General features: G+C 37.1%; 2 protein-coding genes across 7 annotated transcripts in view; one reads left to right on the top strand and one right to left on the bottom strand.

Annotated features, from left to right (window-relative positions):
- The window catches only part of pde5ab (phosphodiesterase 5A, cGMP-specific, b), a 93,105-nt gene extending 79,972 nt beyond the window's left edge, over positions 1-13,133 (top strand). For 4 of the 6 annotated variants that reach the window (XM_054753692.1, XM_054753695.1, XM_054753697.1 and 1 more), the window contains 3 exons: positions 4,160-4,234; positions 5,920-6,003; positions 8,432-13,132. In XM_054753692.1, coding sequence (XP_054609667.1) covers positions 4,160-4,234; positions 5,920-6,003; positions 8,432-8,551 — 279 coding nt within the window. In that variant the 3' untranslated portion in view covers positions 8,552-13,132. Of the gene's footprint in view, positions 1-4,159; positions 4,235-5,919; positions 6,004-8,431 lie in introns of all 6 variants that reach the window. The other 2 variants (XM_054753693.1, XM_054753694.1) reach the window with 1 other exon arrangement.
- mad2l1 (MAD2 mitotic arrest deficient-like 1 (yeast)) lies at positions 10,118-17,412 on the bottom strand. Its single transcript, XM_054753706.1, has 5 exons — positions 17,254-17,412; positions 16,507-16,653; positions 15,206-15,326; positions 10,606-10,709; positions 10,118-10,479 (listed from the first exon to the last, which is right to left on the bottom strand). Exons 1-5 carry the CDS (start codon positions 17,315-17,317, stop codon positions 10,307-10,309), a joined length of 609 nt encoding a protein of 202 aa, XP_054609681.1. The 5' UTR covers positions 17,318-17,412; the 3' UTR covers positions 10,118-10,306.
- Positions 17,413-18,614: the final 1,202 nt, after the last annotated feature.

The following is an 18,614-nucleotide window of genomic DNA, read 5'->3' as shown; positions in this document are numbered from 1 at the left end:
TTAAGGTTACGTTTACCTTCATTTAAGATGTGGCAGCGAGATCAACACGGACACCTGTTTTGTCATGAGTTGGCACTTGAAACTTTCTTTGGCTCAATTTTGGCTTACAGAATTGAGGTGAGAAACTATTGAATTAAAGAAACAAGTTATGGAACAACAGGAAGGTGGTGGTGGTTGATCTCGCTGCCACATTGTCTTTGGGAACAGGAAAAATCACCTGTTCGGTGAAGGTAAAAGTAACCTTAAATGTTCATTTATCCCAGGGGTCACCAACGTTTTTCCTTGTGAGAGCTACTTTTACAAAATGAAAATGGCTAAGAGCTACTCATTTTTGGAACATTTATTTTCAGAGCTTATTTTAAACCCAAACAAAGCGAATATGCTTGTTTTACCAGAACATGAACAAAATGCTGGTGTCCACAACTCACATTTTGTATTTCAGAATGCATTTCTTTCTACTGTTCTTTCATTATTAACTGAAAACCTGAATGAAAAGCAGGCTTACGGGCACCTCATGTGGTCGTGGGGGGCTACCTGGTGCCCGCGGGCACCACGTTGGTGACCGCTGATTTATCCCTTTCATTCCTCATTTATATGTATTAATTTCCAATTGTTTTCTGCACGTCTGACTATAATTGTAAAACTATAAAAACATGTTTTGTGTTAACATTTTTGGCTTCCTGGAACGGATTAATTGGATTTACATTATTTCCTATGGGAAAAATGTATTTGGTTAGCATCCGTTTGGTTTAGAGTCAGACCTTCTGGTCACTAACCAAGGTTCCGGTGTATTGTAATATAAATGTATTGCAGTAATATGCCGACTTGTTTATTGTAAACTTATTCACGTCTTTGTTTTAATCTTCCAACTTTCTTGTCAAAAAAATGTACTTGCTCAATTAAGATTTTCTCATAATTGGACTTAATTCCCATAAAATTGCATTCTCTTATTTTGTACATTTGGGACGTCATTCTCATGCTCTGGCATGTTCTTTGTGTACGTCATGTACTTTTTCTTGACATTTTCTTCTTGTAATATACTGACTTTATGTGATTTTTTTTGTTATTCCGACTTTTCTTTTTCAATTCTGTCCTTATCCTCTTCAAGTAAAAGTTTTTTCTTGCAATGTTAGAAACGCAGGGGTCAAAGCACGAGAAAAAAGTAGCTGGTTGTACACCGCAAGTTACGGTACCTTTAAAAGTCTGATTTTCTTTATTGTAAATATTCTCACATTGCCTTTTATCACAAGCTTTCTTTTTTTTTTATTTAAACCTTTTTTATTTGATAATAATTGTGACAGATTTTTTTTTTTTTTTTTTAAAGGTCTTTCCTTCTACTGCTATATTCCCGGAAAACAGATTTTTTTCATTCTTGTAATAATCAGACTTTTATTTGAAAACCTACAACTTCATTGCAGTAAAATTACACATTTTCTGATATTTTATACAATTAAATACAGTTAGTTCCGGCTTGTTCTTTGATTCTCTTGAAGCAGGGGCAGGGAACCTATGGGGTGGGAGCCAGACGTGGCTCGTTTGATGACTGCATGCTCAAATGCTCTCAGACATTTCTTAAGTCAATAAAATTGATTGATTTACATTTTTGAAGATGCCATAAAGAAAGAAAGTGGTTCAAAACCGTGCAGCACCACAAGTTGGATTAATGGTAAGAAGTATTTTGTTATTATTATAGTATTATTTTTGGTTAGATTTAGCATAACAATGTTATTAAAAGGAAAAAATTCAAAGACATATTCTAAAATTGTTGGTCTTGCTTAAAAATGCACACAATTAATTATTCAATGTTAAAAAATATGATATGGCTCTCACAGAAATACTTTGTAAAATATGTGTCTTTTAAAAAAAGCCAAAAAGGTTCCCGACCCCTGTCTTAAAGTATAATTTTTTCTTGTAATTTTACGTTTATTTGGTCACTACGCTGGCGTACGTCGAATAAGTTATGGGTAAGTTTTGTATATGTTAACAGCAGGCGGAAGCACGCCGGCATACGTCCAAAAATTTGGTGCATGAACCAAACCTTTCGACGTATGTCAACGTATGCGTGTAACTTACAAATAACGTGTGTGAACGAGTGTCAACGATCGCATAACTTCTTGCCCGCGGATGCGGAACGTATGAATCATACATTGACATACGTCGAAAAGTTTGGTTCATGCACCAAATTTTTGGACTTATACAAAACTTATCCATAACTTATTCAACGTACCCCAGCGTATTGGCCAAATTTTTCACACGTTGGCGTAAGTTGCCTAAATCGTCAAGGTGTGACAGGGCTTTCAATGGTAGAAGGTCAGTGTAAAAACTAAGACATAGCATAGCATAGCATTTTGGCATGTCTACTGTGTAATGTAGTGTCCCTGATGGGCTTCGTTAGCTTGTTGAAGTAAAGTGCAAGCGTAGTGGAAAAGACAATCCCAGTCTCTCTGCTGACCTATCATGGAACGGAATCGTCATTAAACACAACCGCAAGCAACAGCTGCGTCCTTGTCCTCAATTAACTCACGGCATGCTGCTCTTTCTTGTGTGTTTCTTCTCAAATTCCAACTTTATACTCCTAACACTAAACATTTTCCCCCACACAGTAAATATTCTAAAATATTCTAATAATAATAAAAACATAACTTTCTATTACATTACATTTTCTCCCTATAAGATTATGACTTCCTTGTACAATTCTGACTTTCTCCAGCAAACGTTTTTTGTCGAAGACTTAACTTTATTCTGCATTATTAAATCTTTGTGTCATAATCTCTAAAAAATTCAAATATCTTGTATTTTGTAACGTTTTTACAAGTGTTTTTTTATTCTCTTTTTCGCTGCTAATAACATAACTTAATGTATGAATGTACAACCTTAATTTTTGTAAAAATATGACATTTCCTTTACTTGTTCAAATAAAAAAATACGTGTGATTTCAATTTACTGAAAGTTAACATTCAATATTTTCCTTATATTATGATTTTACTTGTAATCTGAAAAAAATGTGACATTGTAGTATTAACTCATTCAATAGCAAAGATGTATTTATAGGTTTTTTTTTTAAACCTGAACGCCCAATCCCAAAGACGTATTTATACGCCTTTTACGTTTTTTTGCGCAAGAGGCAAAAAGAAGTGATGTAACTCAGCACAACTGTAGAGCAATTTTATTATTAGAGCAATTTGAGCTGCCACAAAAGGAAAAAAATTGTGTCAAAGTTGAAAGTTATGCTTGAAATTGATCTTTTCACAAAAAGCTTGTTTTTTCCCTTCGTTTTGTTGGGAATTGATGTTTTCCTGAAACTTACCTACAGGATGTTCTACTGCTGATTACTCAAGAATGGAAAAAGGTGGAAACAAACTTTTTTTTCAGATTAAAGGCGAAAGTCTCATCTTTCTTTTGGTAGGTTCCATGTTTATAGAGCCACAGAACACAATAGCCTGTGTGCCTTGAAAAATCAGTCAGAATTGTCTGGTACTGGAGGGGTTGTCTTTTGAAAAAATGGCTAGGATCGTATGAGGTATTAGGACTTTTTTCTTAAACGTACAACTTTATTTTTGTAATACAGTACTCTGTCCAAAACCCCCCAATGTCCAACATGTCTCATTTTCTTCATTAAATCTACTATATTGGGTAATACACATGTAAAGGTGACTATATGGTATGGGTGCTATTTCATGTCTAGAAGACTCTAATAATGTTAAAAAACGGATTTAGAAGGTCGTAAACAGGTTTTCTATGCCATAACTAAGAAAATATTCCATTTATTAATACTGAATCCTATTAGGCGGAAGGGTACTTATCTCGGTCGAGTCTGGAACCAATTAACCGCGATAAACAAGGGACGACTGTATTACTTTTTTCTTGGAAAAAAATTTCTTTAAACTTTACTTCTGTAAATGTAAACATTTTCCCACTGTAAAAAAAAAGCTCGTTTTTTTCCTTTGCATTTTTTATGTTGTAATATTCAGACTTTTTGGTTTTATTCTCCCATTTGTTTCTTGAGAAATTTGTTCCTTCTTTTTTCCCCCCCGTTTCCTTAAAAACAGACACTTTTTTGTTAGATTATGTTATTGCATTATGAGTTTTGTTTATTTCCGACCCGTCAACTACCAATAATGTCCAAATACTTCAATGCTTTGGTTTTCATCCGACGCAGATCGCAGAGCTGGTGGCGACAGAGTTCTACGAACAAGGTGATAAAGAGAGACAAGAGCTGAACATGGAGCCCAGCGTAAGTGCTTTTGTCATTTTGATTTTCTTGTAAACTTTATTCTTAGAAAAGGAACTGAAAATTGCAATACTTAAAATAATCAAATAAAAATACAATCTCTTAACGACTTTATTGACTAAAAATGACAAGATTTCTCTTGTAATAGTACAACTTTTTCACTTTTCCTTACGATGACACATTTTTTGTTAAAGCGATTTTCTACTTTTTTGGGGAAATTGAGTGTGAAATTAATTTTTTGTTGACATTATGGCTTTTTTTCAATGTCCGATTTTCTTTTATAGATATTTTAGCAATTTCCCCAAATTGACCATTTTTCTTGTAAAATTTCTCAACATATTCCGACTTTTTCTTTAACACTGTAAAGTTTCTCAAACTACTTAAACTTTTTTTTGTAATTCAACTTAATTTTTAAATGAATTTATTTGTGGGTATAGTATGACTATTTTTCATGTAATGCCTTATTTATTCTCTTATGATGACAAAAACTTCTCACATTAATTCAACTTTGTTTAAAATGTAGTTTGTCAATACACTAAGTCCCCAACTTACGAACATCCGACATGCGAACTTTCGGAGATACGAACACAAGCCAACTGGTCTATTTTTTCATGTATTTTGCCTTTTAGTACTGTAACTCCATATTTGTACTGCTCCATGCTTGACCAGTAGAGGGCACTGTGACACTGCTAATGGGACCAACAGAGGGAGACAGGAAGGCTAAGAGTTGTGTGATACAACCCAGACAGAGCGTGTGAATAAAGTTTATGAAGAGTTAATAGGCCTGCTTAATTCTACACCACCCACAGAACACTACCTCTTTTAGAAGAGTCTAACCACGACGACCATTTGTCCTTTTTTTCAATATCTCCTCCTCCAACTCCACCACAACGACGTATGCTCGACCACTCCTCTTCAAAGGTAAATAACATTTATCATTATGTATTATTATATCATTTTTATTATTGTTTTTTTCATTCATTATCCTGGTTTAATATTACTACTGCATCCAAACTCATATTTACATACATACACATATACTGTATATGTATACACGTACATGTAGTACCTATATCATTGGTAATATTCATTTTTTTCCGACTTAAGAACAAATTGACTTGCGAACGGTTAGTTGGGGACTTAGGGTATACAACCTATGACTTTATTCTCTTACAATGACAAAGGTTTCGCCTAGGACAGTCTATTCTAAAAGTCTTCACAGCGCTCCACTTTTTCCGCAGTTACATCCTTATTCCAAAATAGAATAAATTCATGTTTTTCCCCAACATTTTACACACAACACCCATGGTTTCAGCCATTCCTCCTTGCAGCATCGCTCAAACTCCATTAGGTTTGATGTGTACCGGTAGTTTCTTTGCTGAGCCATTTTCATATCTCAAAGATTGTCATAGGATTCAAGTCTGGAGCAGATTTTCATCCAGGCTGTGTGTTCATTGCTACATGCCTCTTTCATCTATCCTCACTAGTCTCCCGATGCCCGCTGCTAAAATCATTGTTTTTGTCAATACACTGTATTATGATTTATTTTTTTCATGTAAATGCACGACTATGTTCTGTTTTTTGTCGATATATTACAACCTTTTTCATGATCCTCTCAAAATTTTATCATTATATGACTTTTCCTCCTCATACTATTTCAACTATTTTCTAATCAATGTTCATTTTAGGACCTAATGAATCGGGAGAAACGAGACAAGATTCCCAGCATGCAGGTGTCCTTCATTGATGCCATCTGCACTCCGTTATATGAGGTCATTTTTTTCATTAACCCTTTAAGTACAAATTATTATTGTGGTTACATTTATATTAGGAAGACGTGACTGGCAACGCTGTAATATGCATGACAGGCCTGTAGTTGGAAGCTGTAAAGGAACACTATATTTCTAGTATACATACAACTTCATACATGTTTCTCATAAATATGAATATCAAAATATCATCAATATTAATGCATGGAATGTTTTGTATTTATGGCATAGAAAACCTGTTTATGACCTTCTAAATACAGCTTTTAACTTTATTAGAGCCCTCTAGACATCAAATAATACCCATGTAGTCATTTACATTTGTATTAGCCAATATCATAGATATAATCAGAGAAAATAAGACACATTAGACAGAAATAAGATAACAGACTTGGCAACTTTAAATGGCTTTACACTCGTATTGCCCAATATAATAGACATAATAAGAGTAAATAAGCCACTTAAGACATAAATAAAACTCCTGTTCGTGTGTGTCACCGTAAATGTGCTCCCTAGCGCAGCGATTCTCAACTGGTGGGCCGCGGTGTCACCAAATAAAATAGTGTAATGACCCGATGTCCGTGTACACACCTCACGCCAGTAATACTCACTTGCTATGCCACCACGGGGTGCGTGCCATGTTTATGGGCGACTTGAGCGGGAAGGGGAGTGTGGACTTAAGGCGCAGTCTGGCCGACACAGAAATGGTGGCGTGACAAAGTGTTTGCCCCCTTCCTGACAACACAACTGAACACAAAATGCAGTTTTAAAAAGAAACTTTTTATTATTAAGGGAGAAAAAAAAACAAACCTACATGGCCCTCTGTGAAATAGTGATTGTCCCCCATTAAAACATAACTTACCTGAAATTAATTGAGATCTATCAGTCTGAAAAAGGTTATAACGCCATTTCTAAAGCTTTGGGACTCCAGCAAACCACAGTGAGAGCCATTATCCACAAATGGCGAAAACATGGAACAGTGGTGAACCTTCCCAGGCGTGGCCAGCCAAGCCAAATGATTCCCTCTCCCAGTCCCTCTCCTTTCATGCATTCTCAGTGACAATTACACCTTCACACATTTGTGCACATTTGTATACATGAAGACATGCACATATACAGAGATACCTGTACACACGTGCATATGCACACTCACTCAGCGAAGACTCATCCAAGAGGTCACAAAAGACCCTACAACAACATCCAAAGAACTGCAGGCCTCACTTGCCTCAGTTAAAGTCAGTGTTCATAACTCCACCATAAGAAAGACACTGGGCAAAAACGGCCTGCATGGCAGAGTTCCAAGACCACAAACCACTCCGGAAAAAAAACAACATTAAGGCTTGTCTCAATTTTGCCAGAAAGCATCTTTATGATCCCCACGGCATTTGGGAAAATACTCTGTGGTCTGATGAGACAAATGTTAAACTTTTTGGAAGGTGTGTCATTATATCTGGCATAAAAGTAATTCCACATTTCAGAAAAAGAACATCATACCAGCAGTCAAATTTGGTGGCGGTAGTGTGATGGTCTGGGGCTGTTTTGCTGCTTCAGGACCTGGAAGACTTGCTGTGACTTGTGTGGAACCATGAATTCTGCTGTCTACCAAAAAATCCTGAAGGAGAATGTCCATCCATCTGTTGGTAACCTCAAGCTGGGTTCTGCAGCAGAACAATGATCCAAAACACACCAGCAAGTCCACCTCTGAATGGCTGAAGAAAAACAAAATGAAGACTTTGGAGTGGCCTAGTCAAAGTCCTGACCTGAATCCTATTGAGATGCTGTGGCATGACCTTAAAAAGGCGCTTCATGCTGGAAAACCCTCCAATGTGGCTGAATGACAACAATTCTGCAAAGATGAGTGGGCCAAAATTCCTCCCCAGTGCTGTAAGAGACTCATTGCAAGTTATCACAAACGCTTGATTGCAGTTGTTGCTGCTAAGGGGGGCCCAACCAGTTATTAGATTTAGGGGGCAATCACTTTTTCACACAGGGACATGTAGGTTTGGATTTTTTTTTTTCCTTTAATAAAAAGTTTCATTTAAAAACTGCATTTGTGTTCAGTTGTGCTGTCATTGACTAATATTTAAATTTGTTTGATGATCTGAAACAAACATGTCATGAATGTTATGACTTTATTTACGTTACACTACGACTGTTATCTCATAAACTCTTTTTCTCCACATAGCCTTTGACTTGTTTTAAAAATTGTCTTAATCTAACAATATTGTATCTTAAGTTACCCCAAGGGAAATTGTGATCTATCAGTTACTTTTTGTACAACAAATGGCAGAACTGCTGTATTGTCATTGGTAAAATATCGCAATATTGTATTGCCAGTTAATGAAATGGAAACCATGATGGAATGTAGTCCCCACCCCCCCCCCATACAATACACCACACAATATAATAACTGTAAAAAATATTATCATTACAGACGTTGGCTACGATGTCAGAGTATTGTTCTCCTTTGTTGGAGGGTTGCCAGACGAACCGTCAGCACTGGAAGTGTTTGGCCAAAGAGTGTGACAAAGAGGACCAAAACAGCCTGGTTTGATGTCCAACAACATGCAGCTTTTCCAGATTCTTCCTGTTTTTTTTTTTTTTGTAGTTTAACTTTATTCACCAAAGTTGCCCAGCAAAGCAAAAAAATAAAACATAAAACTCACCTTCAAAGATAACTTCATTTGAGGCAGCTGGTGTTTCCACTAAGACTACAACTCGGGGTGGGACTCATGCAATACAAGGGTGATATTTGGCCGACGATGAATTCATAAAATGTACTATTTTTGCAAAGTAGTGTTATTTTCCTTGAAAACTTAATGACATTATGTGCTAAAAATTGTAGAAGACTATGACAATATTTTCCTGTCTAGTAAAATTACACGTTTTTTGGTGTAAACCTTATGACTAATTACATGTTTTTATGTCGTCACACGGCTTTATCCTCGTAATATTTTTTGTAAACCTACAACCTTTTTCTGGTAAATGTACAAGTTTGCGAGATTTTTAAAAAATGTTACAATTTTCTTTAAAAAAAAAAAGTCTTAAAATTGCAAGATTTTTGTTGTCATATTTCCTTTTTTTCTTGAAAATCTTGGACTTGTAAAATATAACTTCTTGTAATGTCGTGTTGACACTTTCTGTAAATGTACTCTTTAATTCACCAAAAACTACATGCATTTTACACATTAGAACTGCATTTGCTTAAAATTGCTTTGTTGTAGTATTACCACTATATTTGTTTTTTCATAAAGGTATGTTGCTTTAACATTTTTCTATTTATATTTTGTATAATCATAATAAAACCTTTTTTTGTAAATTTCAAACTCCTACAGCCAGTCTATGTGCAAAAAGACAGGCGTGACATGCTGATTTTTGAGCCGTAGAATGGCCTCAGACTGGCTGCAGAGGGTCTTTATGGGCGCTTACGTTTTTTTTCAGGTTGAAAGACAAACTTACACACTTTGTTTGTCTTCGTGCGTCGTCCATACGGCCAACGTGTGTCTTTTGTACCTTTTGTTGGTGTCAGATTCAGGTATTTCGCACATCCTCCATGCGTGTCGAGATCCTACTTCTTCATGATCACCACAACTACTTTCTCCACAAACAAGAAAACAGAGATTTGGGGAACAACAACAATCGCACGGCCAAAAAAATTCTACGTCCGGTTGTGATTTGGTCTTAATTTAACCCGCAATTCCTACTTTAATGTGGCCATGTAATTTAAACTTGTCAATCGTAAATGTTTTCTGGGATGCGTCGCCCGCTGTGTGCTCTGACACAAACATCTTAGTTGCCCCAGCAAGAACAGTGGTAACAGTCTTGGAAACGTGAATATTATTCCATACTATTCCAGACCCGGAACTTTCTAAAATCACATTCCATACTTCTCCATAGTTGCGTAGGACACAGGACCTTGTCTTGAAAATAGTAAAAAAATAAATAAATAAATAAATAAATAAATAAATAAATAAAATAAAAAATTAAACAGCAGGCAATGATCATTTTATTAAAATACCGAGGTGTTCACTTCATAAGATGAGTTTTGGCAGTCAATAATAATAATAATTTTAAAAAAACGCATGTTAAAACATGTTGATATTGTCCCCCCCCCCCCAACTGTTCTATAAAATCAAATCTATGGTACCATGTTCTATGAAATATAATCAGTTTTACCCATTTTTTCGTGTTTTGAAAAATACCAAACACAAAACGTCTGTTGGTAATTTTTAATGTCCGGTAATGACGCTATGGATGTAGAGGGTCATGTAACGTAACTGAGTCCATAGATATGAATGAATGTGTGTGTTTAGAAAGAGTCTGCCTTCTTGTAAGCCACCATGCTGGTCACCTTGTGGATAGAAGTGGTGAACGAGCGCAGGCGGACCTCCTCCGATTGGCTGATGATGTGCGGGCTGGACTCCTCCCACTTTTCTGGAATCTCTAGGTCTTTGTCGGTATAGACCAGGAGGTTGAAACCACCTGGAAGTATTGATGGAAGTAGTACTGTTTAAGCTTTTATTGCACGGTGAGCTGCATACATGTGTGGGTTGTTTATGGTCCCCAGGGGCACAGGTTGCCCACCCCTGATACAAGAGGGTTACTTACACGGCGTCTCCAGCAGTGGTAGGAACGTTACCGTGGCAGTTATCTGTCTGAGCACTGAGCGGATGTCATTCTGGATGGCCTTGATGGACTTCTCTCTTGGTGCACTGGGAAATGATACCTGGCAGTTATATATCACCATTCAAAATAACTATTGAAAACACCCCTTCTAGTGGTAATAACATCGTGAATGAAGATACATAAATATATAATTAGTAAGATTTAGGAGTGGGAAAAAATATCGATATGGCAATATGAATGATACTTTGGATATAATATTGATTTTTAATGTCGTAATAAATTTTTTAAAGTAGTAATGTAATTTGCGTACCTTGGCTCTGCAAGGTGTTGTTGTACCGCTACCTTGCTGTGTAGTGTTAGTGCTGAGTGAGGCCATGAGTGAGGCAGTCGCAGAAGTCGACAGTGGAGAATCAGAAGCAAGGATGGCAGCAAAACTTGGAGCTAGGGCTGGGCGATATGGACCAAAACTCAAATCCTGATATACAGTCAAACCTGTCTATAGCAGCCGCTGAAGGGAAACGGCAAAGTGGCCACTATAGACAGGTGGCCACTGTAGACAGGTTGGCGGCCATTTTGAATTTGTGCGCGCACATATTAACATGTTCACAAAAATTAAAAATGTATTAAAAATTTAAAAATTAAATCAAAGGTAATAAAATTATAAAAATATAAGCAGCAGAGAAATATTTAAAAAAATTAATTTCCATCTTTGATTTTTTTTTTAAAAACGATTTTAAAAGCAAGAAATACAAATTTTAGTGAACGAGCCTGAGGAATGGGATCTAACAGGATACGCGTGAAGCAGTCATGAATGGGTGTGTACGTGAACAATAGAGTGCGGAGGAGGTGCGAAGATCGGCGTAAACTAACAATACCATCTGTTAGGGAACGGCGAGTGCCGTGGATTGGATCCCAAGATGCGGTAGTCGACGTGTGGTTGGAAGATGTTTGTTCCAAACCAGAAAAAGATGAAAAGTACAACAAAGGTACAAAAGTACAACAGATGGTAATTACAACAAAAGGTGACCCGGAAGACACACGGGAAAAGGAGCAAAAAACAAAAACAGCTACCAAAAAGAGTAGAGTAAGACTAACACAAAACAAGTATCTCCAGGTGTTGTCAATTTGCTCTCCATGGTGGTGTGTAGGGTGTACTGCAATGAAGAGCACAGGAGAGGGCAGTATCGCAGCACACAGCACACCACACCATCTCTCCTTTCTTTTTGAACAGGCTTCTAATCTCTAATTAGTCGGCAATTAAGTGAAATTTTAGATGTTTTATTCAGGTGTTTTGGCCATTTTAGAATCTATTCACGGCGGCATTGCAAAGTGGGAAGATTACCCTTTTGGCCGTCATTGAATCTTTTCAGGGCGGCATTGCAAAGTAAGAAGACGACTTTTTTTATGTGGAACAACTGACAGTTTGTGTGGATCTTGTGAATGATTGTGACTGAGCTAGGACTCGGTAATTAAAGTCTACGCACGACGGCTTCATTGATTGAAAAACGAAACTTTTTCGTGCATGAAGCTTCTGCGTCAGTCGGTATTTTGGCCGCTATATGCGGTCAGATATTGACCAAGGGATACCAAATGGGTGGCCGCTGGCCGCGTTACACAGGTGACCGCTATACACAGGGTCTACAACACGCAACTTTTCTGCGAGGGATTTTTCAGTGGCCTCTATAGACAGGTGGCCGCTAAGACAGGTTTGACTGTATTTAGGTTGAATATCAATATCTGATATATATCCCGATATTTTTTCTACAAAGTGAGTTTAGACCAGGGGTGAGCAAACTACGTCCCAGGGGCCACATCCGGCCCGCCAAGCGTTTTAATCCGGCCCCGCCAGTTGTTTCCAAAGTAAAAGACAAATAATTCGCAATGTGATAGGACACAGCTTTAGTAATAACATGCCACTTGGCACTTTCATTCGTTTTTTACGCAACAGGAAAAAGAAGCAAGCAATGAGCTTTGTGTTTGGCAGGAGCTTTGTGTTGGTCCAGCCTGCAGCTTCACACACTCGTACTGGAGTTTGTGCCAAGTTTTAAGGTGGTGAAAAAGATTTGATTATGGAGCGGATTGAGTAAGGAACTCAAGCAAAGCACCAAGATGAGCGATTGATGTATGCAAAATACAAGGAAGAAGAGTCTTGAGCCACTGTGTACAAAATGCTGTGTCTAACCACGACAACACTCATTACTCTCTCATTGTCATTGTCATTATTCCAACTATGTTCTGTTATGTCTATTTATATTGATTATTATTTACTTATTATTATACTGATTGTTATATCTGATTATTATTTATTATGACTGTGGAAAAACCTTGACAATTATATTACCATATTGTTACATTTATTGCAATTGATGTGAAACGGATGAGGGGTAGGATTAAATAAGCTTTGCTTCTTCCCACTCCTTTTGGGACATGTGAAAATGAGAATTGTACTATGTGATGTATTTCATTGTAACTTGTATGCATGTTCAAGTAAATTAAACCATTACTTTCCTTCAATAAAATACAGTAAAAATAGGCATACTTCAGACATAGCTGCAAATTGTGATTAATCAAGATTAATTAATTAGAATTCTGTGATTAATCAGATTTTTTAAAAAATGAATCATTTGACAGCTCTAATATTTTTTTATTTTGCCCACTCGTTGTGCGGGAGGCTTTCGCTGAAACACTCGAGACGGAGTAAGCTTGCTCACATTTCCAAAAGACGCCATTCGCTGCGTCAGATGCTTTGGTATTTCGGCACATTTCGCAGACAGCTGTGTTGATACTGTGCCTCAGATAAGGGACAGTTTGGGACTGAATATGTATTACCGGAGAGTGTTCCTACCATCAGCTGTCCCGGCTCACTTTTCTCGACAGAGTCCGAGAAAACACAAGCACTGATGTGAATGGACGTAAACAAAAGCCAAAAAAACAGAAGATGTTCAACCGTGGCAAAGCGTGCCGAGGTGGCATCAAGTCAATTGACATTTTTTCTTCCAGATGTCTTATACAAATTTTAAAATAATAATATGAGTTCCTCATGCCAGGGCTAGCTAAACAGCGATCGCTGCTCACCGTATTGTATCTTGCAGTCGATCCATCAGTTTCAGTCACTGCCAGTCAAACAACATACTGTACCTTTGTGAGTGTTGATATCATACGCTTCACAACACAATATCAGTGCATGTTATTATTGTGTTATTGCTGGCAGATGACAGCACTATGACAAAAACGATTTATTAAGGGAGTACTTTCCTTTTGTTGCTGTTTTTTTGGTGTCATGAGCACTTTAAAGTATGCTGAAGCCTATAGTAGTAATATATACAAGTAAATTGTTACTACATGCATACTGTAATTTCTCACGCTTTGAGCCCTGCAGCTAATTTATGGTCACGTTCTAATCTCTTGATATCCCGTATACTTCAGATCAGCCATTTTGCGCTTCATGCACACACCCTCATCATGGAAAACACACAAAGAAATGCATATGATGCAGCTTTCAAGTAAAGGCGATCGATCTAGCAGCTTTTGTTCAAGTCTGCCAGTGGATCCTGGCAGCGTGGAGCAGTGTCAAAAAATCCACAATCCCTACAGGTAGGTGTGCTGAGTCCTTTGCTGTTCACTCTCTCACCATTGCAATATCTCATGTGAAATGCTGTTAATACAAGCATGGTGCAATATAAATATAACTGTGCAACATTTACAATATTTAGCAGCTAATTCAGAATACAAGTTTTGGGGACGTTTTTTTTACAGTTTTTATAGTCTCTTTTTAAAAATCTTTCTTTTATTTTCATTATTTGTGTTCATTATTTTATTTTGCACTGAAGAGGTTTGTACATAATTTCATTGTAGTAAGCATAATGACAATTAAAGTTTCTGATTCTGTGGGCTGGCACTACATCAGTTTTGGAAGCCAGAGCTGCCTTGCTTTGTTGACAAAGGAGTTCATAGAGCTGATATAACCCATACCAAAAATCATCCACAACAGGTACGTGGTCTGACTGACAGCGATTGACACTGACAGATTTATGCAGAGACTGCAACATACATGACGAGTCAGCAGCGGTCCCTGTTTAGCTGACCTTGACATTTTGACATGAAAACCCTTATCCTAGGATTTGTAGAATATATCTAGTAGGAAAAAAATTTGGATTTACTCGGTCGAACATGTTCTATTGTGTTTTCACTCACAGAGTGAAAGTCGAGGAAAGATAGTCTGAACAGCTGATGGTAGAAGCACCCTCTGGTAATACATATTTAGTCCCAAACTTTCCTTTTTCTGAGGCACATTACGCTCACATATGCTGTGAGCGGCAGCTGTCTCTTATGTCCCTGCAGTGATCCTGTAGCTTGCACAGTCGTGTCACGCAATGTGTAGAAAGTCATGTCCAACTCCAAAAATATTCTGTTTATTACTACTGTATTGAATCCCACTTTGCGGAAATTCACTCATCGCAGTTGGATCTGGAACCAATTAACCACGACAAACAAAGGACGACTGTAATTATTGGTCGTAACAATATAATACAATCAAACCTCGGTTTTTGAATGCTCCAATTTTCGGTTCGATGGCACTCACTTGCACTCTTTCGCCGACTTGTCGCACTCAATGTCGAACTGCCACCTCTCCAGCACCTCGTTGGTTTCCAGGCACGTGATCACCAACACCAGCTTCTGCACCGTGCAGTCGAGTAGCCACGCTGCAACGATAAAATCAGCAGCATACCAGCCCGATGATGACTAAAGCAATGCCATCGACATAAGTAAAAATGACAGCGATGCCAACTCCTGACAACCAAAATCAGAAAATTAAAGGAAAAAAAAAATAGCAGGTAGTAAAACATAAAAACTCTTGAATCTTGAATGGATGTTGTGGAAACAGCAGTGCCACAGGTTAGGGTTAGGGTCTTTCAGCTTATTAATTTTAAAAAACTAGGGCTGTCAAATAGCGCGTTAACGACGGGAACTAATTTATTTTATTAATTATATTACATTTTTTAGTGTGATTAAGGCATATGCATCATGGCAAGCTTCGGCTGTCTGTTATGACGACAGACGGCAGCACAGTGTAGCTCCCCACAGAGTTATACAGAGTCTGACTCTCTTTTATAAATTTATTCTGACCTGAACACATCAACAGCAGTGCAAATCCAACACCGTATATGTTTCTGCAACTACAAACAAACACATGTCTACTCCATTCGTCATTGCAACGACACTTTCCCATTTTCACTAGACAGGCCGCGAGATTCATTCACAGACACTCTGATAAGAAAAACAATAATAATTAATCCGGAATCCGGAGTATGCTCGGAAATCCCAGAAAATTATTTGAACGCAAGTCCTCATTGCTCATAAATAACGCAGTTATAGTCTGTTTCAAATATTCTGCTATCAAAAAAAAACAGTGTTAAGTAAATAGATTTCCAGACTTGCTTGCCATCTTTTAATTTGAATTAAATTTTCTGTTAAATTAGTGTTGTTAATACATGCAAATATATATAATCCTGCGCTGCCATTTATCTTTCTTTCAATAAAATACAGTAAAAATGGGCATATTTCAGACAGTGTGCCATGGTGATTAATCATGATTAATTAATTTGAAAACCGTGATTAATCTGATTTAAAAAATTTATCATTTGACAGCCCTAAAAAACACAACCTAATTATCACCTGTTACATACCTAACAGCTGTGTTATTGGTTCATGATATTTGTTCTTAGGTCAGTTGACGGGGAACATCCATAGACTTTCGCAGTAGCAGTGCAAAACTAGTACATAAAAAAACTAAAATTAAATTTTCTTCATGTATTTCGATGTAGAATCAGTCACTAATGGGCTGCAGAACAACAAATATCAATCTATGAATGGAAAACTTACCTTTCAGCTGAGACACCACGCTGTTGAGATAGTCCTTCAATTTGGGATCGTCGGTGACTTGGAGGTTCATATCATACTGGCTGACTCTGGTGAATGACTCTGGAGGATAGATGCCCCGCTGGTACAAGATGCTGTTGATGCCAAAAGCTGTGGAACAAACCTTTTTTTAATCATTAAGTGTACGTACGTGACATAGAATATAGCTAAAACAGAACAAACGAGCTGTTTTGTCTGTGCATTGGTCAGTCATCTGTATTTCTTTGTGGTTTTATGCAACATTAAAATTGTATGCAGGCCGTATCAAATGTGGACCAGGCCTGCCCTCACATATCAAAGGTAATATATAGTTTTTTTTATAATAAATATTACATATTGTTGATTAAAACATGTCATACTTTATTAAAATATCTATTGATCATTTAAAACGTGAAATCATTGTATTGAATGTATTTATTTTATGACCAATTTACTTATTTTATGACACCATCATGAAATTATTTTTATCTGTCAAATTGGCAGAGTAGTGAAATTACTAAATCATGAATACATAAGAGGGATAAGGAATGTAAATGTATTAATCCAATTTATGTATTGTAAATGATGTACTGTACGTTCTCTAACCAACAAGTAGAACATCCATTTCAAAGCGTTATGTGTTGCTGCCCCATCCAACATTAGCTCATAGCACAATGCTAACTTAGTTACACGTCTCAGGAGCTACGACACACATTCAAGATAAACACTTACAAAAGAAGTCAGCCACAACCTCTGCACTTCCTTTAAGAGTAATTCCTTTCAACGTGCTCGTCATTGTTTGATTATCTTGTATTATCTAGCTAACACAAAAAGTTCTGTTACGTTTCGACTCTTGTTTAGTGTGTCCGGCGACGAAGCGAGTACCCGCCGTTCTGTTTGAAAATGACTGCTGCGCATGCGTATTGAGAGCATTTCGTGGCTGTTGTTCTTCTCTTCCTTTGGTTTAACGGCGGTTTGCAACCATGTCTTCAAAGCTATACCGCCACCGACTGTACCGGAGTATGAAACAATCTACTTTACATTAATTTAAATGTAAAAAAAAAACACTATTATAAAATCACGTGTCGCTCAGATACTCTGAGGGATACTCTGAGCCGTCTGTGTGTGTCTCTAACTGCTTCTCCTCTCCTACGGTTCCCAAAATACCCTCAATACCCTCTCGATTGTTGAGTGTTGTTTTACGGACTCACGGCTGCCACCTGGTGTCTTGGGAAACACAACCTTACCTCTATGAGGAGCAGGTAATCAAACAAAACACACTGTGAATGAGATGAGACAATTTTCACATTGTAGGTGCATGCATGAATAACATTTGTCATTTCTTCGTGGTAAAAACAACCGAAGAAATACTATAGCAGTGCTATTTTCCACCCATTTAGAATGGGATTGATCAATATGAACATCCATCCATTTTCCTCCGCTTATCCGGGTCCGGTTCGCGGGGGCAGCAGTCTCAGTAGGGAAGAACATATACAACAACATGAAAATGAAAAATGACATATAAATTAAATGTCAAGCACAAGTCAATGACTTGACCTTATTATGCACTTGAAGCAAGATATACAAAGTATATTTATGTACTTTGTGGCAGAAAGACCTAAAATGTATACTAAAGTATAAGATTTGGTATTAAAGTATAAGTCTTAGTATTAACGTACTTGGTCTTAGACTTTTATTAATGCTTTTCCGTATAAGCCAAGTATATTTCACTGTGCTATTCTTAAGTATATAAAATATAGTTTATGAAAAGTCAACTTCAGGTATACCTCTTCAGTTTTAGTATAAAATAAGTGTACACTTGAATAAACTTCTTTTTGCTAAGGGAAGAAGGCACAAAAAAGGGATGAAGAGCTCAATACTGACGTACAATGACTTTTAATTATTTACATTTGAACTTTTAGCATAATTTTTTAGCATAGGTTTAAAAATTCCGTACCCTCAAGCCAGTCTGGAGTGACAACTTGGTGTTAGGGTGTCGGGGAGTGGCCACAGTGTTGGTGTGCGTGCGTGTTTTTATTTCTTTATTTAGTTATTTATTTATTTTACTTACTGTATTTGTTTTTTAATGGGGG

The sequence above is a fragment of the Dunckerocampus dactyliophorus genome, chromosome 15, assembly GCF_027744805.1.
Source record: "Dunckerocampus dactyliophorus isolate RoL2022-P2 chromosome 15, RoL_Ddac_1.1, whole genome shotgun sequence".
Classification (NCBI taxonomy): Eukaryota; Metazoa; Chordata; class Actinopteri; order Syngnathiformes; family Syngnathidae; genus Dunckerocampus; species Dunckerocampus dactyliophorus.
The sequence above is the reverse complement of the archived record's forward strand: the minus strand, read 5'-3'. Positions and strand labels throughout refer to the sequence as shown.